The 11,041-nt window shown below is 36.9% G+C and overlaps 1 protein-coding gene across 1 annotated transcript in view; it reads right to left on the bottom strand.

Annotated features, from left to right (window-relative positions):
- Window positions 1-204: 204 nt before the first annotated feature.
- Window positions 205-11,041, bottom strand: part of LOC138948916 (proteoglycan 4-like) — a 36,647-nt gene continuing 25,810 nt past the window's right edge. Inside the window, exons 2-4 of the mRNA XM_070320550.1 lie at window positions 10,601-10,826; window positions 2,271-9,473; window positions 205-2,077 (exon numbers count right to left, since the gene is read on the bottom strand). Of these exons, the coding sequence (XP_070176651.1) occupies window positions 9,280-9,473; window positions 10,601-10,826 (420 nt within the window). The 3' untranslated portion in view covers window positions 205-2,077; window positions 2,271-9,279. The remainder of the gene's footprint in view (window positions 2,078-2,270; window positions 9,474-10,600; window positions 10,827-11,041) is intronic.

The raw sequence follows: 11,041 nt of genomic DNA, 5'->3' as shown, positions 1-11,041 counted from the left end.
CCTTTGTGCAGATTTTTGGACCAGTCATGTTGAGCTGAAAAACAATTAACATCTACGATTCTTTGCTGTGTTTCAGTTCAGCAGAAGGAGTTTTAGAGTTAGCATTTTTATTTGCTTATGAAATACTGATCACACACACACACACACACACACACACACACACACATTCACGTCACATTTAAAACAAAAAAGAATACAAAAAAATCAATGCTATATATATTTATTTCATGATGCATTTTTAGTGGAATTGTTCCCTGTTTTGAAGAATGAAAAATCAGTGGAATGCTAGAATCGGGGGAAAAAGTCATTTCTTATTTAGATTTATAAAGAAAATGTTATCTATACTAGTTTTCCAGGATCGTTAGCGATAAATACAAAAGTCATTGGCCCCTGAAAATGGAGAAAAAAATGCATAGACGTCATATCTTGTGCAACCAGGGGTTTAAATCAAATTAATTGTGCAGTCAGTTACATGTACGTCATTAAAATAAAAGATTATGGAACATAAAATGAAAACCAAAATTCAACTCAAATGAAAAAGCAAAATGGCATAAAGCCGAGATGTTACTTTTAAGTCATAGTGATTGTTGTGGAGATCGCTAGATACCACTGAATAATATACAATCAAAACATATTTCTTGAATCTAAAACTTATCAACTAACACCAAATGACTTTATTTTGAATCTTTCTGCAAAATGCTTTCATAATATATCAGCAAAGCATGTGCAGTGGAACCCCCTTTTAAGACCTCCAATAATCTGAGAAAATTGAGTCTTAAAAAGGAGGGAGTCTTAAAAGGGGGGTAATTTTACAGAGGTTATGAACAGAAAGTCCGAGAAAACAAAGTCTTAAAAAGGAGGGAGTCTTAAATTGGGGGGGTCTTAAAAGGGGGGTTCCACTGTACCATATAATTAAAGGGAATAGCTGAGACAATTGCTTCCCTTCAATAACCAGAGGCCCCTTAGAATTCCCAAATATATGATCACTTTCTTTCTTTCTTTATTTGGTGTTTAACATCGTTTTCAACCGTTCAAGGTTATATCGCGACGGGGAAAGGGGGGGGATGGGATAGAGCCACTTGTTAATTGTTTCTTGTTCACAAAAGCACTAATCAAAAAATTGCTCCAGGGGCTTGCAACGTAGTACAATATATGACCTTACTGGGAGAATGCAAGTTTCCAGTACAAAGGACTTAATATTTCTTACATACTGCTTGACTAAAATCTTTACAAACATTGACTATATTCTATACAAGAAACACTTAACAAGGGTAAAAGGAGAAACAGAATCCGTTAGTCGCCTCTTACGACATGCTGGGGAGCATCGGGTAAATTCTTCCCCCTATAGGGGGGTTATGATCACTTAATATGGATATTTCTGATAGATTATTATTGCATCCAAGAAAATATTCTGCACTTCAATGTAACAGCAAAACAGCAAAATTAAGAAAAACACATAAAATCTGAACGCTGACAAGGCAAAGGACAATGTACGCTTTAAAAAAAAGAAAACAGCCCTGCCCGTTTCCATCCCTTTCCCCCTACCTTTTGGATCAAACCAGGTTCAAAGGAGTACATTTTGTTCATGCTTGTGCTTCATATAAACATAAACCCTGAATCAGAACACGAACTTTTGCACATAAAATGCTGGAAATCTGAAACCTTGTGAGGTTTATTTTGCTTGCATTTTCTCCCATTACAGAATGATAAAGTTATCTGTGGCTGTGTGCATTCACCGAAACCCAGACTTGCACCCAGCACCCTTAAAATTAAGGACACTATGCTAGAAATTACACACACGCAAAGAGGTAAGTTGGAAATGAACCGGAAAGGTGAACATCAGAACTGAATCTATCATTGCCACTGAAAACAATGCAGGTGTTATCTTTACATGAGTGCTGGAACCTTCCGGTAGCTGTACAAACATCAAAATGGTGAACTAAAACATCAAAATGGCAAATTGAAGGTGACTTCCCTTCCCCTGTCAAACTGATTATGTACATCACCACAGATCTGTCTAGGCTTTTACATGAATAAAGACCATCCCTTCACTTGAATCCCTGCCATAATCAACAACCTGGCTGCTTCGATGTTCAAAGGCAGCTGTGAACCAACATTTTAAAATAATAAAATTGTACAAAGTGTAACAGTTCTGGTAGACTGTGCTGTGTATTTCGGGAATCTACACTGTTTTGTACTTAACTACTTTGCATGTCTGTATTATTTGAAAATGTACAATACACACAAAAAAAAAAAAAAAAAAAAAAAACCTGGCTGCTTCCTGTGCAGAGTGGCAATATTTTAATGAATTAATTAATTTCGCAGACTGGCGTTGGCTTCATTTAAGAAATGTATTTGTCAACAAAAAAAAGACGGAACCGGCACAGAAAGCAGTCAAGTTGTTGATTTTGGGCATTTCTTTAAGTGGAAGAATGTTTTTATCCCATGCAAAAGATGGATCTTTGATGGTGTACCTGACTGTCTACATTGGAAGGGGTGTACCTTACAATGACAATTCAACCAAGTACAGGATGAATGAGAAGTGACCAAAATGCTGGGATCCTGGGTAGAGGGGGATGGGGGAGAACAGTGGAGAAAGAAAGGATGATGAGAAGCATTCAGGTGATATAGGGAGCAGAAGAAAAATATGGCATTTAGGATGCAGATCATAGAGGTAAAAGAGAAACTCAGGACATGATTATTCTTTTCAAAACCACAGCAACTTCACTCGCACACAGAAATCTTTTTTAAGTAGTTCCGGGGGAAAATATAGCATAATTTCACAAGAGAATAAATACCACACACAGTACAAACATTCTTCCCAATAAAAACCCACAAAACTAAAACAATTCTTTTTCAACTTTAAACATTATTTTTTAACAACTTCTTGGCATTTTGATTAAATGTACACTCTACTACTACCAGATCACTGTGTATGAATTGCACCAACAAATGAGAAATCCACCTACAGAAAATACAAAGAAAAACAGTCAAATCGGCTGTACATAAATATGTACAGAGATGAAACCACCACTCTGGCAAGCATTTGTTGCAATAATTTCATTTACATTACAGTTCACTCTTTACACCTCTTTTTACATTTTAAGCCTGATTGACCTACATCTGCAATCTTCTTCTTCCATTTTCTATAAACTGTGTGCAGTGATTTCAACAACAAAAATATAGCATCTATGTCACTAGCATTCTCAAGTGTACAAATAAAAATAAAATAAAAAAACAGTCAAATATTCATCACTCCCAGTCTTAACATAAGATTATCCTTCGTACTTTTGAACACAGTCACAATCTTCCATGTGGTTTTTATGTCTATAAATAAGAAAAAAAGGGTTCATAAGTGAAAAAAGAAACATAGAAAAATAATCAAGAGGAACCTTGGCACTTTTGTTTGCACGGAAAACAAAAACCTGGAATGTGGCTAGTATAGTCATAAAAAATAATAAAATTACTATTTTCAGTATTCATGGAATGAAAATATAAACAAAACATTTAAGTAGAAAAGGAAGAAAAAAGAAGATAAAAACAAAGAAAAAACAATCGCATACCTAAATATTTAATGTTGAACACACACAAAGCACTGAAACTCTGATTCTAAAAACGATGTACAAATGCTGTTCATACGCCAAACAGTAAATGAAAATAGGAATGCAATAGAACTTAAATCTTTATTCTTAAGAAACAAATGAAAAGATACACGCACTGGTAGAAATCTGCCTCCGCGCCACCTAATCTGAAGTTAAGAGAGGTAGTTTCTTTGCATTTCTTTTAGAAATTGAATAAATCAGGACTTTTCAGATCAAAAGAGAAGCATTAAATTCACCTTCATACTAGTAAACTGACTTGCAGACCCAAGCGGCTGAAAAATGTCCAGTTTCTATCTTTGCTTCAATCAGTAGCAGCAGTGATAAGCATGCATTAGCGCCACTGTTTTTATTATAAAAATAACCAATTCACTGTACAACCAGTTTAAAGAATGTCCATATGAAAGTGTCATTAAGAACAGGATACTTCAGTCTAATATCATTACTGTCCAGTATGTAACAAAGAGTTGTCAGCCCACTTCACTGCAGTACCTGTCAATGATACATCATATTGGAGCGACATCACACATCCACTGGCATCCACATCTTAACAACACATCATCAAAGTTAATCCGATTGAATCAACAAAGAAAGACTACACTTAGAAAATTAAGTGCAAAAAAAAAGAATCGTTTTTGAAACATGCACAAGTTACATAGAACATGATCTGGGTTATCAATATTCATATAACAAAATAAATCTTCTGGTGCAGACAATACACATTATTCAGTGGAACATTTCAAACATTACATCATACTGTCAGTCTAATAAATGTACAGTTTTCAAGCATAATATTGAAATCAACAGCAATTAATACACCCTTTTTGTTGTATGTACAAGTCTGGTAAAACATATAATGTAATCGTAAGGGGGAAGGGGTACAAATATAAAGCAAGATAATTCTGGCAGTTAACTAATGATGTACATGTATTAGGTCCATTATTATTATTATAAGTAACCTGCATGATGGGGGGGGGGGGGGGGGGGGGGGGGGCTGAGGGAGAGGGATCAAACTGAAATGAGTAAGGAGGGTGGGTTCAGTTTTTCTATACACTAATTACACACTAATCACAGTTCGTTCGTTCAGAACACATTTTCCTCATTGCAAAAGTACTTACACACGAATTACAGTTCATTCAGAACACATTTTCCTCATTGCAAAACCAAATTACATGAAAGACAAAAATAGTTAGGCTCCGTCAATTTCAAACATCTAATTGCTAAGGAAATTGTCTCAGACTTGCAACTAAAACTGTATTTGATTTGAAGTTACATGTAACTCTCAAATTTGATGATATCTTCCAAAGCATAATGTTACAAGCTCTTTTCATAAAAAGCTGCACTCCCTTTTTTACATCATAATAACAAGACCCATGGCAAATATGATACACTTCTAAATGCAAGCAAAGTCTCAAATCTAGAGTGGCGAAAATTAGGCAGAAGCAGGTGCTGTAATGAGGGTAACACACAACAAGGCAAAAACTTTAATAATACGCTGTGATTGAAATACTTATTCAACTTTAAGTAACTGGTCCGTCACTTCTTGAAAACTCAGGAACTGCTCTTCACAATTAGATTTTGTGGGTTTTTTAACATGACACATCATCTAAGAATTGGCTTGGACATTTTCACTCTATATTTCAAACTACATTAGTGATAAACAGAAAATACACTCATACATAGTTCAGAAACTTTCTTTTTCGGTCCGCTTTGTGATTATGAGAACAGAATAATGGCTGAATTAACAAGGCAAAAAAGGAAAGAGACTGCCAAGGCCCAGTATGTTCTTACATTGTGAAGACAGATAAATCACTGACAACACTGGTGGTAAAACACTATTAGTGACACCAAAAAAAGACGTTCGATACAGCATGGTCCTTAATATCATAAAACTCTGTAATAGAAGTTACAAAAGAAGGTTACAAGAATAAAGTTACGCTGAAGGCATCATCAAAACGGGATGTGACCATTGAAGACAGTTTAACCATTGGAACACAAAAATAAAATGAAAATGAACAAAAGGCTGCACATGTAGTATTGTACAGCGGTAGGGGTTTACCAGAATGTAATCAGAAGGTAAAGGGTTACAATACGCTGTAATCACATAGTCCCCCCGGCCATCGTTGCTTCCAATCACGACCATGGGCCAGGGTCTTTCTCAACACTACAGAAACAATGGATTTCGCAAAATTCAAATACAAAATCTGTGTGCACGTGAATATTAAATGCTTTCAGCTTTGTAGGCTTGATTGGCACTTATCATGACTTTATATTTGTTCATAATCATTTTTTGACCTCCTCCCTCATTTTATTCAACGTCTGGAAGATGAAAGATAGCACAAATTTCTTGTAAAAATGAAAGTAAAAATAGCACTTTGAAAGAAGCAGGGGCGAAAAAATGGAATGCTAGTATGGAAATGCTTTATGTGGCAGAAAAATTAATAAGGACATTTTGAACAAAATGCAGTCTCTGATAGGCTAGCAGACTTCGAACACCAAGTTTGTAAAGTGCTGATCTAAAGTTATCAAGGATGAGAAACAAACAACACAGTCATTTAAGCAACTTGAAATGATCAACTGATCAGTAAGACTCGAATAAATTAGAGCACACCTAGCACCAAATTGTTAAACTTGCACATACAACTAAGTGGTCTAATTTTGTTTATGCACTTATGCTACAAAAACAAACAAACCAGAGCTAAAAAACCGTGATGTTAGCATTTGAATGAACATGACTCTTAAAACCAGACTCACACAGGCAGTGTCTACCTGAATCAGGATACTGGAGATTACAGTTATATTTATCATAGTTAGCTATATGTACAATCAATACTTGGGTTAGTGCAGACCACATAAAAGAAGAAATGAACGTGAATTAAAAAAAATAAATTCCGAAATGAATTGTGTACAAATACAGAAATACAGCGATATGCTTTTAAGCTCCATACATTTTTTTAAACAGCTACAAAGGGGCCTTGAGCCCAATTCAGTTCAAATTAAAGGGAAGATCTTTCCATGATGTTTTTCTTCAGTAAAAATACGTTGGAAAAAATATTTATAGTGAGCAAAAGGAAAGATTCGTAAGTGCCCCGACTGAGCTGTAGACATTTGACTGAATATAAAACACCACCTCTTCCTGGAAAAATAAAAGACAAAAAACAAGAAAAACAATTGTGAGCAAAAGTAAGGCAGCTATAGTAATCAAATTTTATTTTTTACAGATACTGTCATCAGAGAGAAGAAAACATTCCATCAAAACTTTCACAAACACACACACACAAAACTTGTTTCCACGAATATATATATATATTTGTTTGTTTGTTTGTTTGTTTATTTGTTGCTTAACGTCCAGCCGACTACGCAGAGCCATATCAGGACGAGGAAGGGGGGGATGAAGGGGGCCACTTGTCAAGCGATTCCTGTTTACAAATGCACTAACCATATATATATATAAAACGTTCCTTTTGAACAAGGCTAAAAAGATTAGACCATGGTTGTAGTTATAACAACTTTTGCAGACAACAACTTTCATGACACCCATTTAGAAATTAAAAGTTATTACAACTGAAACCAACCATACGGTCTGGTAAAATCGTTGTTAACTGACCATTGCAAGTACTCACCCCCATACAAGTACTTATTTCTACTGAAGAAATTGATTCTACACACAGAGCCAAAATGGCTCAGTCATACATTTAGAATTAACAAACAGGTACAATAACTGCAAAAATACAGTCCAGCATGCTTCTTCGTACTAGTTTTCTGGCTAGAACACAGAACAAACAAGATGGCTAACGTGCTGTGATTGAAAAAAACAATTCTGTACCACAATTATCATGACCGTGATCATGGATTTTTCGATACAAAAAAAGATGAAGAGTGACTTGAAGCTATGAGATTTTGTCCCTTTAACTGACCAGCAGTTATCATGATTATTACATTTTTCTCTTCTGCTTAAATGTGCTCGTTTGATTATTAGTAAGGAGACAGTGCACTAACACTCATGACAGAAAAAGGCTGTGTTCTAACCACAAAAAATCTTCCTGCTTACATTTTGTTTATATCACACACGTACATATAAAAATACTCAAACACTATCAAACCAAGGTGGTTCACATACAAAGAAATATTCACGAAAAGATTAGAAAAATATATTTTTGAATTAAATGAATGCAAGGAATGTGTATATTAATCTTTTATGATTTAGAAGGGAATGACAAATTCAAGAACAAGCTGCAAGCAGCTCATCTGATTCTGTATAATTTCTGAAACTTGACGCTTCCAACTACAAAAATAGGCACTGACTTTGCATGACACGCCCTTGTGCTTACAGCATATCAAGAATGAAAAAGAATGAAAAAAACATCCCACCAAGAATTAAGAAAGGAAAGAACAAAACAGTAAATGGTAAAACATGACACAATCTCTTCTCAAACCGAAAACGAATGGACGAAATTTGATGCCTGAGGATTTTTCAGGATGAAAGGCCGTTTTTACCTTGCTGCTCATGCGAAACACTCAATCAGAAATTGGTAATAATCTCTGGTTCTTGTCACAATTGAAAAGATATCCTTTCACTGTCAGGTAAAAACTGTAAACAAACCATTTCTGTAGATGTAGCAGTGCATGAAGTTCTACTTGTCACCAGATTCACCAGATTCGAAACCATTAAATACTAAAACTGCATTCTGGATATACATAAAGTCATGGCATACATAAGACTAAAGTGCATGTTCAGTTGTGGTTTATAAACAGTCAAAATTGTGATAGGTTTCATGTTACAGTGCCTTTACATTTTCTACTCTCCGTCATTTACTGTGTTATTATACTTTTATATTTTCTACTTTCCTTCACTTGGTACTATCTGTTACACTATTATGTTAAACACAGGCAAGCAAAACCATAATCAGATTGAAATGTCAGAAATGACTGACTTTATTTCACTCCTGCCAAAACTACAATAACAGGTGCCCTAATTTCCCAGCACACGGCTAAAAAAAACCATCTGCACCATTTTTCTCAAGTTCGAGAGAGAAAAAAACCATGACAGTCAACACATCACTTTTCTCAATTGTGTGGGAAGGAAAAGCATTAAAGCATGGCAGCTTTTGTTAAATTGTGTGCAAGAAAAGCAAAGCATGACAGTCAATGTACACATTGATTGCAACTTTTGTTAAATAAACTTACGTTTAAACCAAAGTACACATTATCCTTTGTGACAGCACTGCTGGTGAGCAACACCCAGTCCATTTCTTCAGCAAAAGATCATGCACGTAAGTACACTCCAAGAGGGAACAAACCTCCTGGATGAACAAACAACCGTTCAGCCACAGTTCCGATCTGAGTTCAAGCAGCAGCATGTACACAGCGCAAACGCATTTTGTGATCTGCCAGTACTTTCCAGAGAAAGAAAAAAATCTGTAAGAAAATTAGCTGTGCTGCTTGCATTGGAGTCTTCTGGTAAACCGGTAGACAAGGTTTGACTTTTTCGGCAGTATTAAATTCAGTTCACCAGAGCTTCTCCGCAATTGAGTTCACCAGTGTTTCTCTGCAATTCAGTTCACCACTGTTTCTCTGCAATTCGGTTCGAATTCACCAGTATCTGCAATGGATGACCAACTCATGACACACGACCTGAGTATCTGCAGCAAAAAATTCCAAAGCATCTCCATCCAGCGTTTTAGAAGAGGAGGTCGGAGCTAGTGTCGTTGGACCATGTCTGCGTGTCGTCTTCATCAGCAGGTCGTAACTGCATGGAATCTGGGTCGACTGGTTCCGGTTCTCGTTGGGGTTCTGACGGTTTTTCCGGTTGAGTGAGAATGGCTCCCAGCTCGTACTCCTGCTGGTACTTGCCGCGGTATGACTGCAGGTTCCCTGTGTCACAGAAAACGGTATATTAGGTATTTGTTTTCACTGAGAAAGACTGGCATCACTAAAACATCTGTTGTGCTTAAATTTGAGAATATGGATTTTGTTCTTACAGTTCCATATTAGCAAAGATCTTGTAAACAGAAAGAAAACACACACACGGACGAACACACACACACACACACACACACACACACAGATAGATACAAACACAAGCATACACAGTTCACAAAGATAGAACAGCCCTTCCCAAAGAGTTGGCACGAGTACAAGACAGAATCCTTTCACTTCATGCGAGCATAACATGTATATAAACGCTAAAGTCAATGCTGTGATGATCAGTGAAACCATAGCACTAACCCAATAACGTTCAACATGTGCCTTCAGATTTCCTTTTTCCTTTTCTTTATTGGACAGGAATAGGTAGGGAAGGAAATGTGATCAAAAGGAGCACAGAACAAGAGACAGCGACAGAGAGGGGAAGCAGTGTATTTCCTTCGCTGCAGATTCACTCCTATTTTCAGTGTCAGGGGAGAAAACTGTATTTTTTCAGAGCAAATACTCCTCTTTTCAGTGTCAAACTCAAAGTAGACAGAAGTGTACATTTTCAAAGAAGATATTCACCTCTTTTCAGTGTAAGCAAGTGTAACTTTTTAGAAGAGATAAACTATGCTATTATTTTATTGTCAGAGGGACAGCAATGATCATTTTTAAGAGAAGACATATAAGTACGCTCATCTTTCAATTTTAGCATCAAAGGCACATTTCTCATGTAACTGTAAGGCAACCTATCACATCTCAACCGGGGGCCAGGTTAGCTCAGTTGGTAGAGCACTGGATTTGTGATCCTAGGGTCACGGGTTCGCATCCCAGCGGCGGCGAACACGGTCAACTTTATGTGCACTCACAGATGGTATCCATGTCCCACCCCCATGTCACCACAGTGGCATGTAAAAGACCTTTGGTCATTCTGCCATAAGTAATTGTGGTAAGGTGGCTGATAACACCTAAACTCGCACACACCTGGGTAGCACGACTCTTGTTGCTGCTAACTTTCCACTGGGAGGAAGCGACCTGAAATTCCCAGCACTGCATAAAAGAAATGAAATTTAAATGAAATAAAATAAAGCAACCTGAGTGTGCCAGTGAAGTGTTAGATCTCAGCTCGCTCTCCAGTCCCCCTCCTCCCCCTCTCGGTGTATCCAGAATGTCGGGATCGTCAGACGATTCCGCTGGATAGACCACCTCCTCCAGAACGAGAACGTCGTTGGGATGTTGCTTCATCCAGTTGTCCAGCACTGTCTCTTCTGACGGGTATTCAAACGTCTCCACCAGCACCTCGTGAAATCGGATGTTGATCTGCAGACAAAGACAGGACAAATTAGTCACTAAAATGCACTGTAGTAGGAAGTCATCACGGAAGAACATGCAATTGTTATACCGGACGTCGAATTCATGCTTCATGATAGCTGTGTTCCAGCAGTGGTGTGATGGAAGAAAATACGGTGAAGCAAGTCCAAGAAGTTAAGGCAGAATTTTTGAACCTCACATGTCATTATCTTGTGATCAAATGT

The sequence above is a fragment of the Littorina saxatilis genome, linkage group LG15 (genome assembly GCF_037325665.1).
Source record: "Littorina saxatilis isolate snail1 linkage group LG15, US_GU_Lsax_2.0, whole genome shotgun sequence".
NCBI lineage: Eukaryota > Metazoa > Mollusca > Gastropoda > Littorinimorpha > Littorinidae > Littorina > Littorina saxatilis.
This window is presented reverse-complemented; position numbering and strand designations above follow the sequence as displayed.